Source organism: Daucus carota, chromosome 8 (assembly GCF_001625215.2).
Source record: "Daucus carota subsp. sativus chromosome 8, DH1 v3.0, whole genome shotgun sequence".
Classification (NCBI taxonomy): Eukaryota; Viridiplantae; Streptophyta; class Magnoliopsida; order Apiales; family Apiaceae; genus Daucus; species Daucus carota.
Window position 1 is genome coordinate 24,575,947 of NC_030388.2, and position 14,918 is coordinate 24,590,864.

The 14,918-nt window shown below is 34.6% G+C and overlaps 2 protein-coding genes across 2 annotated transcripts; both read left to right on the forward strand.

Annotated features, from left to right (window-relative positions):
* Positions 1 to 1,364: 1,364 nt before the first annotated feature.
* LOC108197676 (uncharacterized) lies at positions 1,365 to 10,734 on the forward strand. Its single transcript, XM_017365365.2, has 14 exons — positions 1,365 to 1,889; positions 3,602 to 3,681; positions 3,773 to 3,847; positions 3,936 to 4,055; positions 4,157 to 4,213; positions 4,293 to 4,373; positions 4,471 to 4,557; positions 4,644 to 4,775; positions 4,936 to 5,025; positions 5,135 to 6,043; positions 6,147 to 6,605; positions 6,698 to 6,956; positions 7,884 to 8,920; positions 9,022 to 10,734. The coding sequence occupies exons 2-14, from the start codon at positions 3,624 to 3,626 to the stop codon at positions 10,650 to 10,652; spliced, it is 4,995 nt and encodes a 1,664-aa protein (XP_017220854.1). The 5' UTR covers positions 1,365 to 1,889; positions 3,602 to 3,623; the 3' UTR covers positions 10,653 to 10,734.
* A 255-nt stretch (positions 10,735 to 10,989) lies between these two features.
* Positions 10,990 to 13,362, forward strand: LOC108198411 (uncharacterized). The gene is made up of 9 exons (XM_017366165.2): positions 10,990 to 11,357; positions 11,448 to 11,544; positions 11,622 to 11,743; positions 11,851 to 11,932; positions 12,118 to 12,244; positions 12,328 to 12,482; positions 12,556 to 12,676; positions 12,777 to 12,956; positions 13,086 to 13,362. Exons 1-9 carry the CDS (start codon positions 11,129 to 11,131, stop codon positions 13,200 to 13,202), a joined length of 1,230 nt encoding a protein of 409 aa, XP_017221654.2. The 5' UTR covers positions 10,990 to 11,128; the 3' UTR covers positions 13,203 to 13,362.
* Positions 13,363 to 14,918: the final 1,556 nt, after the last annotated feature.

The window sequence follows — 14,918 nt, forward strand, 5'->3', positions numbered from 1 at the left end:
CGAACAAACCGAAATATTTCGGTTCGGTTTCGGTTTCGGTTTCGGTTTCAAAAACCGAAATTTTCAAAAAAACCTGTGCTCTTAGCAAGTGTTATCCTTTGTTGCTCTGCCTAGATACTACCATTGCCAATTTAACTAGATTCATCATGCCTTTCAAAATTCGCCGTAATCCAGAAGCTTACTGATATGCAAGATTGGGTCAAAACACAAAACAAATGCTCACAGTAGTTCCCCATTCATGAAACTAAGCAGGCTCGAGAACAATGTAAATGATTGAAATAATTGTTGCCTTGCTGCTGCTGCTGCTGCTGTTCGTGTGATGTATTGACGTGAGGTGAAGAGCTGCGACTTCAAAAGAGAACTAGCTGGATAGGACTGAGTACATGGTTTAGCTATATATAAAATATATTTTTTAAGATGTATTATAAATTTCGGTTTTTTCGGTTTAAACCGAAATATCATATCAAAAACCGAACCGAACCGAAATTATTTTCGGTTCAAACCGAAAAACCGAACTAACCGAAATTTTGAAAAAAATGAAACCAAACCGAACCGAAATTATACGGTTCGGTTCGGTTTTTCGATTTTGGTTCGGTTTTGCTCACCCTTAGTACGAAGTGAGACGATACGCGAATTCTGATTCTAAATTTCGTGAACGCTTCGCCTATTCAAATGATCCGTGCCGAGTTAAACTTGTCTTGTAACAAGGAAAAAAAAATTGATAAGTTTTTAGATGAGACGAATCGAGCCGAGCTCATTCATCTGTTTGGCTAGCTCTACTTTTAATTTTAGGAACCGACTGTAATATTTTATCTTTAAAAATTTTAACTGACAGTTTCAACTTTCAATCTTGTATGGTTCAGCATATTTTTTTAAGACAAGAACAACAAAAACACAATTACACAATTATCTTTAAAAAATGAATGATAAATTTTTAATATATTTTAATAGTTAAATTTTTTATATATATTTTAATATATCGTTGACACATTTGTGTTTTAGCAACATCTCAGTAAGGTATAAAATTTAATCAAGAGTATGCTAGTGGCTGTGATATATGATATTACTAGGCACAAATATATATATAATTTTTATTAAAAATCATCAATAAACAAATAATGAGTTGGGTGTGAAGTCACTCTGTCATGTTATTTGGACAAAAGTTGGGAGGATCTTGTACTAAGTTTCCAGGATGATAATATGAAGCTCTTATTTCTCTGAAAGTGAAAAGCATTCAGCTAGAGCAAGTCCAAACAATGTATGGACTATGGAGGAACCAGCATAACACATTAGCACATACACTTTTCCCGCCAAAACAAAGACTAAGAAGTATACTCAGACTCTCAGAGTAAGAACATAAATATCTAGCAGAGAAAATATAGCGGCCTGCCTGTAAAAATATCTAGTCTCTCGGAGAGAGCTGATTGGAGGGTTCAGAGAAGATGCTTGTAATTCCCTGTGTCCAGTACCTTTAGCAGCAAGTAATTATAAAAAGATATTAATCGAGGGTCCATCCTTCTTATAATTCCTGAGTCTACCAGGGTCCCCAGTTAACCAATCAAAAAACTTGATTTATTTTAGAGCCAATAGGATGGCAAGCCTAAAATTTAGACCAATAAAATTATAGCAGTTTTTTGGTCATTTAACTAACCATGGTCAGTGGATAATTTATAAGAATTTTTTTAAAGTTAACCATGGTGAGTGGATAAATTATAAGAATTTTTTAAAAGTAAAAATACTATTATTTTAACAGAACACTACTACATCCACAGTTACGTCACAACTGTGAAAATCAGAATAGGAGAACTTCACCTGCTCTTGAAACAAAACTTTGCGCGACCCTTCCGCTACTGACATTATTTACTTCTTCGAATTCAACCGGAAACCGTGTAAGCTCTCTCCAACTCATTAGCATACAACCAGAGCTTTCGATATTGTATGTTATTTTTATTGTATGCTATATGTTTGTGTTATTGTCTAGCTTATAATACCTGAAGCTACAGGTCCCAAGTTAACCAATCAAAATCAAGTTTGATCTGTCCAGCTTAACAATTCAACTGCCATTCAGAAGATGCAAAATTTCCCCTTTCATATTGTCTTTATTGTTTTTAGTTTATTTGGGATGTTTAGTTAGTTGTATGATTTTCTATATATCTAGCCAGCCAATGTATGGATTTTTTAGTGTTATAGATTGCTAAAATCTGTGTGGTGATTTGACCACTTAGTTAAGAACAACGATAATACCAGTCAGAAGAGTGGAGATTGTTTTAGGCTTTTACTTTAGATTTTAAGGAGGAGAAGACCACATGGGATGTGGGATGAGTAGGTGATGCTGGAGCTATATATCTAAAATACAGGAACTGTGTGTAGTTTATTAACTATCATTGCTAAAACTGCGAACTTCTATATGCAAAATTGAAAGATGAAGGACAGTCCAGAAAACAAATCAAAATGACATAATAAAAACTCATAATGCCATGATCTGAGACATTGTACTCATAGGTTAAAGTACCACTAATTCTTTCACAGAAGTTAAAAGAATGACTTAGGAAAAAAAACTAAGTTAAAGGAATGATAAAAGACAAACTTTTAGCACTCTCAATTCAAATTTTGTAATTTCTTGACCATTTATGTGAACATCAGTATTACCATTAGTAGCATTGTGGCACCATTAGTAGCATTGTGGCTGAGTCTTCCATGAAAACTTAAATGCAAACTTATAATATTGTTTGGTTTATTACTGCTGCAATACTTTGTATCACAAACCCAGCACAACTCCTCTGTTTTCCACTTCCCTTTTCCACACTTACAACACACCCTCCTTTTACCTATCTTTTATTTTAATTTTTCTCTGTTGTGATCCCAACATATTCCAAGAGCTTCATATTTAAATTTGCAGAATGTTAGTGTTTAACTTTAAATGTCCAAAACTGGCACAATAATTAGAGTAGTAGTAGTTGTTGTTGTTGTTCTTATTATTATTATTATTATTATTATTATTATTATTATTATTATTATTATTATTATTATTATTATTATTATTATTATTATTATTATTATTATCTTTTATTTTAATTTTTCTCTGTTGTGATCCCAACATATTCCAAGAGCTTCATATTTAAATTTGCCGAATGTTAGTGTTTAACTTTAAATGTCCAAGACTGGCACAATAATTAGAGTTATTATTATTATTATTATTATTATTATTATTATTATTATTATTATTATTATTATTATTATTATTATTATTACATTTTTCCTGCGATAATACCTTTTTTCCAAATAACGAATATATAACACCACTTTAACATGTATATTGAAAAAAATTATTAAAAATGCATATTTTAAAAATTATTAAGGACTAATTTTTTTTAATATAATTACTTTTATGTATCTTTTGTGTGGAAGTTCATGATTTTACTTTTCCTTTCGTAAAATATTGTAGAATTTTAATGTTTAACCTTAAATGTCTAGACCTTGACGCATTTGTCGACTTTTTTCACACATATAACATGTAAAGTGTTAATTGTTAATTTATTGATCTTTTTAATGTTTTTTTTTGGGGTTCGAGGTAAATAACTTTTTTCTTTTGGTGGCTCAGGTAATTAACTGTGACTATTTATATGGACAATTCTCATCCTCAACAGCACACCGTCACTTTGCCCTTGAAACGAAAAAGAGGTTTCCTAATGCCTTGATATATTTCAATTTCTTTTGTTATGTTAAATTATTTTTATTCATCATGGTTTCAATTGTCACTTTCAAATGATAGGACGACCAAAGAAAGAAGTTGTCAATAGTTCAAATACACCTACATCGGTGTCACCTGGACAAAAAAGGGCCATCGGTATTGATTAAAATCCATGCATTTTAGATATTATGTTATAAAAATGTTCTTTGGTCATATCATAATTTTTGTTTTAAATAATTACCAGGTCGACCAAGAAAGAATGTAGATGTTGGAACTTCAAGCACCACACTTGAATTAAAGGATGGTGTCCTGCTTTCAAACTCAACATCTCAACTCATGTCACCTCCACCAAAAAAACCTGTTGGTATAACTTTACAACCACTTTATATGTGTCAATAAGTATCTAATACATATCATATTTTTATCTAAATATAATGGTTATTTATAAAATTACATTGATATCAGGCCGTCCGAGAAAGGTGCATACAAATTCAATAAGTGCCTGTGAAACAATAATTAGAGGTATATTTTCACATATTTGTTATGTACTCTTCTATTTATTTGTACTTAGATTTTAATTTTTTTGTATAATATTTTACAGGTCGACCCGTGCCTCTTATACCTGTGCCTCTTATAGGGAAGACATCTACATTATGTAATAATACTTACATTGACGTAAATGGTTAGTTTTATTGTTTATGTTTGTACGTTTGGCCAAGTTATAATGTTTAGTTTTCATCTTATTATTTGTATTTATGATGTATATATTCATTTTGTAGCCCACCTTCGTCCTTTATTGCCAAAGCCGCCTTATTTATCATATAATAATGTCAGAAACGTACCATCTTCCTCACAACTTACAAAAAGTGAGTATTAGATTGCAGCATCCACTATATTTTGTAATATGGATATTTTCTTGCAATAATCATGATCTAATTGTATGTTTTTATAGGAAGTGGACATTCATTTGTAAATAGTAGCAATGATACGAGAGGAACTTCATCAAAGGTTTTAAAAATTAAATCCAGATTTTCTGGGAGTATCGACGATGTAAATGATTCGGAATCATATGAATTAGACGAAGGTAACCATTATGTGTTATTTCATATATATATATATATTTTTTGAAATCATGTGTGATTTCATATATAACACCATATATTCGTAATATTTTCTGATTGATACATGTAACATATACACATTCATTTACGAATTGATGAAATTCCTTTTTTATGGACATGCAGAGTATATTATCGACGGTGACAATGATGAGAATTACATTAACGGCGAAGAAGCAACTGATGATGATACAATGATGACCCGAACAGGCGAAGGTACTAATTTCCTGAAATAATAATGTATGGACATTACCATTTGTCAAGAGTCATGAATATTATTATGTTCACTTTCATCTAATATCATCATAATTATTATCTTAATTAGGTATTAGAAGTAACTATCTCAATTTAGGTATGCCCAAGTACAAGTGCAAATTTTGTCAGGCTATGATGTGGATTGAGGAGAGAAATAACAAATCTGTGACCGACCCTACCTTCTCAATATGTTGTGCTGGTGGTCAAATTCAGTTGCCAGAGGTCAAAGATCCTCCTCCTTACCTAGCTGGACTACTATTTGGACAATCGAAGAAATTTCGCGCTTCTATAAAAGTGTATAATGCCATGTTTTCTTATACATCTTTAGGAGGTAAAGTGGACAAGCTCATAAATAAAAATGGCGGGGGTCCATTTTGTTTTCGACTAAGTTGTCAGAATCATCATAGCATTGGGAGTTTGGTACCGCTTGATGGGAGAAAACCAAAATTTTGTCAGTTATACTTTTATGACACTGAGAATGAGGTTGATAATCGAATGCTTGCATTTCGTTCAAAGGATGATAAAAAGGGTATACAGCGAGAAATTGTTGAGAATCTCATAAAAATGTTTGATGAAGTAAGTCCCTTGGCTCAGAGATTTCGACAAGCAAGAGATCGTTTCAAAGAACAGCCACCACAAGATCTGAAGATCATTCTTAAAGAATCTAGGTCCGCTTCTGGACGTCCGAATCACATTTATCCATCTTCAGAGATTGCTGCATTCATAGTTGCAGAAAATGATCCTTCGGGTGGTGATAGAGATGTAGTTGTCCATACAAAAACTTCTGTTCCAAAGAGAATAAGCTTTATACACCCGCTTTTCATGGCATTGCAATATCCTATATTATTTCCATACGCTGAATATGGTTTTCATACAGGAATAAAATATAGGACTACAGGTTCTAATACTAAGAAGAAAAGGAAAAATGTAACACTGAAAGAGTACTATTCTTACCAGCTCCATACACGACCAAACGAAGGTTAGTTATTGTACATTTTGTTCATTGTACATATAATGATGGTTCATGTTAAAATAATGATAATAGAATTTATGTTACATTTATATGCAAAATTTATGTGCAGGATTGACATTGCGATATGGTGGACGTCTCTTTCAACAATACATAGTTGATGCTTTTTCTGTTATTGAGCAAACACGTCTTCATTGGTATAGAACTCATCAAAGTACAGTCAGGGCTGATATGTATCAAAACATTCGTGATCAAGTCAGAAAAGGTGATGAAAATCCCAATAGTTGTGGAAAATCCTATATTTTGCCAGCATCCTTTACTGGTTCAAAACGGTACATGAACCAAAATTTCCTCGATGCTCTTGCCATATGTCGGGCTATCGGACATCCAGACATATTTTTGACAATGACAGCTAATTCCAAATGGCCAGAGATTCAACAAATGCTTGACCATACTCCCGGACTGACTGCGGATGATGCACCAGATATAGTTACTCGAGTTTTCAAGTTAAAATTAGACCAGCTTCTGCATCTTATTAAGAAAAAACATTTTTTTGGTCGCTGTATTGGAGGTATGTGCATTTACAAGTTTAAGAATGTTATGACAAATTTGTGAACTACCATTTATGATATTTCTGACAATGTAATAAACATTATATTTCAGCATTACATGTCATAGAATTTCAAAAACGCGGCTTGCCTCATGCACACATGGTGATATGGTTACATCCTGACAGTAAGCCTAAGACCATTCAACAAGTCGATGAAATGGTCTCTGCCGAGATACCAGATATGGATCAAGATCCGGATGGCTACAATGCTGTAAAACAGTTCATGATTCACGGACCTTGCGGCACAATCGACAATACCTCTCCATGTATGGATGCTGAACGTAAGGTTTGCACACGCCATTTTCCAAAAAGGTAATCGTTATAAGGATACATGTTTAATTACTATAAATTAGTATTGTTACTGTATTTTATACGATAAAACACTTCCATACTTGCTATATTACTGTTGTTCATACAAAAAAACACCATACATTATGTACACAACTTACTAATTTTAAAGTCATGGCAAAATAACAAGAAACAAAATTGCAATATAAACTGCATGCTACAACATTGTATAATAAAATACTCTATTTTGTTAAATGACAAAATTTTAAATAATTCTCATAAGTTTAAGAGTTACACTATGTTAGGATACTGTGCATCAAGCACTTCCAAAATAACATCAGATGCTTCGATGACCTTGGCCAACTCCCTGTACAAAGCCTTCTCCGGAGTGTCTACATAAAATCAAGTCTTAGACAACATAAACATATAAAAAGTGGTATTTTCAATTAAGATTAATATGTTTTGCATTGGAATATTGTAGAGTAAATAGTCAGCACCACACTAATTTACAGAGCAAGACAGAAAAATAAATCATTCAAAACAAACTATACATGCTGGAATATTGATGCTTCATCACTCTGCCAAAAAAATAAATACTGAATTTATTTATTGTACTGTAAAGAAAAAAAATAAACCATTATCTGTAACTAACCTAATGCATATATTCAATTTTTTATAATTTCAAATGTTCAGATTAAAGTATTACTCATGGGAAAAAAACCCATCAGGGAATATAACTTGATATATTCCTCTTGAATAACTGCTTAGTGGCCACTAGAAACCGAAAGGTATGCCATTGATATAATACCAATGTATAATCTGCTGGTATTTTACATGTTTTACTTGCATTAAGTTACATTTCTTTTATAATTTATATGTTGTAATTGTTACTACTTATTCCATGTTTAATTTGCATTAGTCTAACTTTCACCTCCTGTATAATTTCATAAGGTATGCTTCTGAGACAACCTATGATGACAGTGGATTTCCGGTGTATAGACGACGCAAAACAAGCCATACTGTTCATAAAAATAATGTCGACCTAGACAATCAGTGGGTAGTGCCGTATAACAGAGATTTGTTACTCATGTTTCAGTGTCACATCAATGTTGAAATTTACAATCACTCACGAAGTTTGAAATACCTTTTCAAATATTGCATGAAAGGACATGACCGAGCAACCATGCTATTGGTTGGAGCTAAAAATACACTGCATGAAAATACCCAGCAATCAGACAATACTAAAGTTGCTCCTATTAATGAGATCAAACAATATTTAGATGGTCGGTACGTGTGCGCTTCAGAAGCGATATGGAGAATTTATGGATTCAATATACACCTCAGAACTCCATCTGTTGAACGACTACCTATTCATCTGGAGGATATGCAGATCATCACTTTTAACAGCAATGAGTTGTTAACAAATGTGGCAAAACGTGCTTCTTTTCGACTTACTAAGCTCCAAGCGTGGTTTCAAGCTAATCGAGAATATCCGTGGGCACGAGATCTCTACTATCAAGAGTTTCCTGCTTCTTTTGTGTGGGATGCAAATTCAACCAGATGGACACCTAGAAAACAGGGTTTTGTTGTTGGCAGGATGAACTCCACTTATGCTTCTTCAGGAGATTTGTTCTACTTAAGAATGATACTTACTAGAGTCAAAGGAGCAACGTCTTTTACTGACCTTCGAACTGTCAATGGACAAGTATATAAAACTTTTAAAGACACATGCAATGCTTTGGGACTTTTACAAAATGACATGGAGTGGCACGAGGCAATAAAGGAAAATTCTCACCATGCTACTACATCACAGTTGCGTCAGCTTTTTGTTCATATTATCGTCAACTGCGAGGTCAGCAATCCAGCAAAACTGTGGAATGATCATATAAAAGATTTTTCGGATGATATAGTTTGGATGCGGCGACGTATTTCTAAAAATAATGAACTCATTTTGTCCGAGGAGGAAATACAATTTTGGGCTCTCGCAGGTTAGTGTTCTAAACACTGAATACGTTATCACTGTTTTATTAATTTAGATATAATAGCACATGAAAAAATCTTATTTCTGCCAATATTGAATTACTCTCAGAACTTGAGCAAATATTGAATTGCATCGGGAAGTCTCTACGGAGTTATTCAGATATGCCATTCCCTCCCGCTGAATTTCTATGCGGAATTTCAAACACTCTTATTCAGGAGGAAAGAAGTTATGATATTCAGACCATGATAGCCGAACACCAACAACTACACTCAACTCTAAACAGAGATCAAATGGTGGTATACGATTCAATAATTGAATCTGTTCACAATAAAAAAGGAAAGTTTTTTTTTGTACATGGCAGCGGTGGATGTGGAAAGACCTTCCTATGGCGAACAGTAATTTCAAAATTGAGATCCGAAAGAAAAATTGTTTTACCCGTTGCTTCCTCTGGAATTGCGGCCGTGCTAATGCCAGGAGGTAGAACTGCTCATTCGAGATTTAAGATACCATTAGATGTAGATGAACATTCAAGTTGTGGTTTGAAAATGGGAACCGATATAGCTGAGTTATTACAAAATACAGATCTAATTATTTGGGATGAGGCTCCAATGCAAAAGAAGTATGCATTCGAGGCACTGGACCGAGCTCTTAGAGATATACGTGGCAGCATTTCAGAAGACAACATGTTGAAGCCATTTGGTGGTATTACCGTAGTTCTTGCAGGTGACTTCAGACAAATCTTACCTGTTGTAGAGAAGGGGAATAGGCAAGACATTGTTAGTGCTTGCATAAATCGGTCTTATTTGTGGGATCAAGTTACGTTCTACACTCTTAAACAAAATATGAGGTTGAAAAGAGGTAATACTGAAGAGGTTAACAATGCTATCAATAAATTCAGCAAGTGGGTGCTAGACATTGGCGATGGACGGCTTTCATTTGTTAATGATGATGACCCAAATAAGGATCCAGAAGTTGTAATTCCGCAACAGTTTATCAGCCCCTGCACAAATAATCCTCTTTCCGATATTGTTGACATTGTATACCCAGATATTGAAGGCAATTTCAAAGATCATCGATATTTAAGGGATAGGGCAATTCTTGCTCCAACTAATAAGGTGGTTGATGAACTTAACGACCATATCATGGATCGTATACCAGGAGAAGACCAAATTTACTTGAGTGTTGATAGTATTGACGAAGGTCCAGTAAATGAGAGTGACCTGAATTCAGCTTTTCCAGAAGAATTTTTGAACTCAATTGACATGTCTGGACTTCCCAAGCACATGCTAAATCTCAAACCTGGTGTTGTGGTCATGCTAACAAGGAATATAAACCAGGCTTTTGGGTTGTGCAATGGCACACGTATGGTGGTAAAAAAACTTTTTAAATGGACAGTTGAATGTGAGATTATCACCGGAAGCCATTCAGGAAGTAGACATATAATCCCAAGGATGATAACTACCCCTTGCGACAACAATTCTAAATGGCCTATCATATTTAAAAGAAAACAGTTTCCTCTGCAGGTCTGTTTTGCAATGACAATTAACAAGAGTCAGGGACAATCAATGGAGAAAGTCGGCTTATATCTTCCAAACCCAATCTTCTGTCACGGACAACTGTATGTTGCTATTTCACGTGTCACTACCCCAGAAGGATTGCATATTATGTTGGGAGATGGAACAAACCACACTAAGAATATTGTATATGAAGAAGTCTTTTACAACCTACCTACAGAATAGAATTCTGTATTAGAAATTAAAATATTTGAACCTGACACTTATTTATTGAATATGTTTATTTTAGTGTGATTCTTCCCGTTCATTTATTTCCATCTCTTCAATCTAAACTGTATTTATTATATTTGTTTAGAGATAGATTGTATAGTTTAAACTTTTTACAGGTGTATCTACAAAGTCGATTAACGGGAAGCTGTATATTAAAGGCACTGAATGATGCATATAATTTTAAATACTGCATGACAGGAACTTGAATATGCATGTGATTCTGTGATTACAAATTTCAAAACTCTGTTAATTTTAATTTAGTTTATTTGCTTCATAAGAACTCATGGACCTTCACAGGTCACAACTACATCAGTGAAGTCTTCAACCCCAATCACTTATATACAAACACATGTTGATGTAATTTATATGCATGTGTATATTTGCAGAAAACACATATTCATGCTTTCGGCGGAGTCGATTTTGTGAATGGAATGGAAGAGGTTCCTGAAGAGGGAAAGGTTTACGTCATATCGGAATTTAATGTTGATGATGTCAAATATTCTTATTCGGCTGTCAGTAATAAAAAAGAAATATATTTCCTCAAACGGACAACAATGACACTCATCAAGGAAGACGACGGAATGATTCCAAAATATAAATTCGAGCTGGTAGGTTTCAATGCCCTGAAAGCCAGAGTTGGAGACACCAATATCTTGACAGGTATTGACATACAGAAAAACAAATTTATATACAATTATAACACCCACTTATCACCTCCTGTTATCACTAAGCTCTTGCTCGCATTACCAGATCTTATGGGTTCAGTTGAAAACATCCTTCCAATGCAAAGCCGCAACACAGCCACAGGGCCAAAGGACATATTGTTGTTTGACCTTACAGACGGCAGGTAAACTATTAATCTCCCTGCATTATCCTAAACACAAATCTTTTTTGCCCAAACATAATTTAATATAATTTTTGCAGTGAGAGGATAAAGGTAACAGTGTGGGCAGACCAGGCACATGAATTAAAAGCAGAACTCGACAAAATGGGAGATGAGTACAAAATCATCATTCTTACCAGTTGTGGTATAACAGAGTATCGTAGTAAGTATCCTTCCCCCAACCTCATTTAAAATAAATACACAATATAATATACTAATTTGTAAATATAATATCAAAATGGCCTAACAACCACAATCTCATTTTTGCAGAACAACTACAAGCAAGTTCACTATCCCCAACAAAATTCTATATCAACCCAAATTATGATGCGGTGCACAATCTACGATACAAGTACGTAATGTTCTCTAAATATGCATATCATGCCTCTTTTCTACTAAATCATCATATAATTATACTCACCAATAAACTTATCAACACTTTGCATATTCATGCCTTCACAACACTCTTATGCCCACTATTTCCATGTGTTTTGATGTAAATTAATATAATATCTTCCCCACCTACTATCAAAACAGGCTCAATGCTATAAATGAACCAATGATTGGGGATGAATCACCTTCAGTGGTTGACTGCTCAGAAACGAAGATCGAAACATATAATTTGAAGCAGATTACCGAGCTTCGAAAATCTGATATGCAAAATGTATGTAAATCCTACCCCATTTTATTGTCAACTAAAACAATCTCCTGGACTCTTATTACTAACCTATTCTAACCATGTTGTAGTTGGAAGTGATATGTCATGTATCCGTTTGTAGCATCGATGCACAGTCTAAATGGTGGTTTTATAGTTGTGACTCATGCCCAAATGAACTCACTTTCATCGACAATAGCTACAAGTGCGAAGACTGCGTCAAGATCGTATCATACCCAGACAAGAGGTATCACTTTAAATACATAATATCCGGCATATTATATACAAGTAGTAAACATGTTTTACAAATAATATTGCAGGTTCAAGGTCTCTATGTATGTTACTGATCCAACTGACACAATTCAAGTGTTTATGTTCGATCGCGAGGTCAGGCGTTTAGTGTCAGCCACAGTAAACGGTTTAATTGGTCAAAATATGAAGGTAAAAACACATTATAATCTTTTTAAAAATAAAGTCTGCAATACTAATATCCTATCATAGAAACAATAATATCCTAAACCATTGATTATATCTTTTACAGGAAGGAAAGGGAGACAAAATACCAGAAAAAATTATCAACATCACTGGAAAAAGACTCATCCTCACTTTATCCTTAAATCCTAAAAACTTGGTTGATGGGAATTCGGTATATTTTGCATCAGATGTAGTTGAAACTTCTGAAAATCCATCACCTGAACAACCTTCTGAACAAAATACCACAGTAAGGGCTCTCAAAATTTATATTGCAACTATAGTTTACCAAATAAATTAATATTCCTACTCAACTGTTTGCTATCAAATACAACTTTAACGACCCTAAAATAACATATTATTTTCTCCATTCTTACAGGTATCAACTACACATCATAATGGTGCTGCTGTCGATAATACCATGGGGATAAAATCTGCATCAAATAAACGAGTGCACAACAAGGACGATGGACCTACTAAGAAAAAAAAAACTTAATTACCATAGGACATCATCCTTTTCTCACAGACACGTAGGAACTATAATTTATTCTCTTAGAACTATGTTCTTTATCTGATGCTCAACTTTACATTCTTATCGGGATTATAACTGATACTATATTATTTATGTTCGAAATTATTTACCGATTACTCTTCATATATGCCAATTCTTGCATCATGAACCGTGTCACAAAACAATCAAGCTTCAACTAGGAAATAACAACAAAAAACAGTGCACAATTTGAAATGTCGTGTCCAATATCTATTTAACAAAAATTTTAATAAAATTACGGTGCGTAGCACGGGTTAAATACTAGTTTTTATATTAGAAATATATAAGATCGAAATCATAAATTTACAGCTGCTGCATGAAAACCCAAGATAATCTCTCTTCCAGCTGGCATTATATCAGATAAAGTTCAGAAAGATTCTCTGGCGCCTATAAATATACCAATCTTCAGTCAAATTCACTACTTTGTACACAAGTTTTACCACGCTCATACATTAACCTAGTCTCCTCTTAAGCCTTAAGGTTTCAGCATCGTAAGTTAGTTAGTTATGGCCTTGAAGCTTCCCCCAGGCTATAAATTTTGCCCGAGTGACAAAGAGTTGTTGGAGAACTACTTGAAACCCAAGATTCAGGGGACGCTTTCTTGGGATGTGATCCAGGAGAAGGAGATTTACGGTCCCAACGCCAATCCATGGGAGATTTTCGATGACTCTTCGACTCAGTGGATACCCTTTGGTAAACAAAAATCTGTTTATGTGTTTACTCGTTTAACAAAGATGGCAGATAAGGAATCATCTGGTGAGGGGAGTGAAGGACACTATGTGAGGACAGCAGGTTGTGGCACGTGGCATGTGGAAACGGGTCGTAAGGCCGTCATGGATGGTGATAATAATCCTATTGGGGAGAAGAGGATGTTGGTTTTTCAGATTAATGATAGTAATGGATTGAAGAGTGGAGTTCAGTATTATTGGAATATGCATGAGTATCTTTTGAAGGGGATTGAGGATTATGTGGTTTGTCGGATCACTCTTGATATGATGAAAACTGTCAAGGTTTGCCCCAAAGATGTTTCTGGAAGACGTGGCAGCACCAAGTCTAAAGCAAAGAAGAAATCTGCTACTACTTCTAATACTAATCACAGGGAAAAGGCGGTGTTGGTTGATAGTTTCTGCGATCCAAGAAAGGAGGTGGCCTCTAATATTCATGATTCTAGTACGTGTGGATTCAGTTATGAGAATCAGAGATGTGATGAAGAGAGGATTGAGATGGTCTATCAGAATCTGTTGGCCTCGACGAATACCCTTTGTCTCGATGGTTCTGACCACAGATCAATCCTTAATGAAGGTATGCCACAATATGATGATGCAAGGGGGAGGTCTCGTGTTGAAAAACCAGAGGGTCAGGGGCTGAATGTACTTAATGATGATCAGGGACTCAACAATGAAGAAGCCGCCCAACCAGTGAATTGTATGGGTGAGGGTTTTCAAAACATGGGGACAGTATTATCAGATTTCAACGGTGGGTCTGAGGACGAAGTATATCTGGACTTGGAGGATATAAATATAATTGGTGATGATTTCTGGTCAGATGCTGACAATGTGCCGATGATGGATCAGCCACTGCCCAACCGTGATGTTCCTTTAAATTTGGAGGATTTGCTTGATGCGGGCTCTTGGTCAGATTTATTGGAGGAACTGGGGCAAG

Coding starts and splice junctions, on each gene's coding strand:
- LOC108197676 (XM_017365365.2), top strand. CDS start 3,624: ATGGACAATTCTCATCCTCAACAGCACACCGTCACTTTGCCCTTGAAA. Junction 3,682..3,772: donor GCCCTTGAAACGAAAAAGAG/GTTTCCTAATGC, acceptor TTCAAATGATAG/GACGACCAAAGAAAGAAGTT. Junction 6,044..6,146: donor CCATACACGACCAAACGAAG/GTTAGTTATTGT, acceptor ATTTATGTGCAG/GATTGACATTGCGATATGGT.
- LOC108198411 (XM_017366165.2), top strand. CDS start 11,129: ATGGAAGAGGTTCCTGAAGAGGGAAAGGTTTACGTCATATCGGAATTT. Junction 11,545..11,621: donor TTTGACCTTACAGACGGCAG/GTAAACTATTAA, acceptor TAATTTTTGCAG/TGAGAGGATAAAGGTAACAG. Junction 12,957..13,085: donor CTTCTGAACAAAATACCACA/GTAAGGGCTCTC, acceptor CCATTCTTACAG/GTATCAACTACACATCATAA.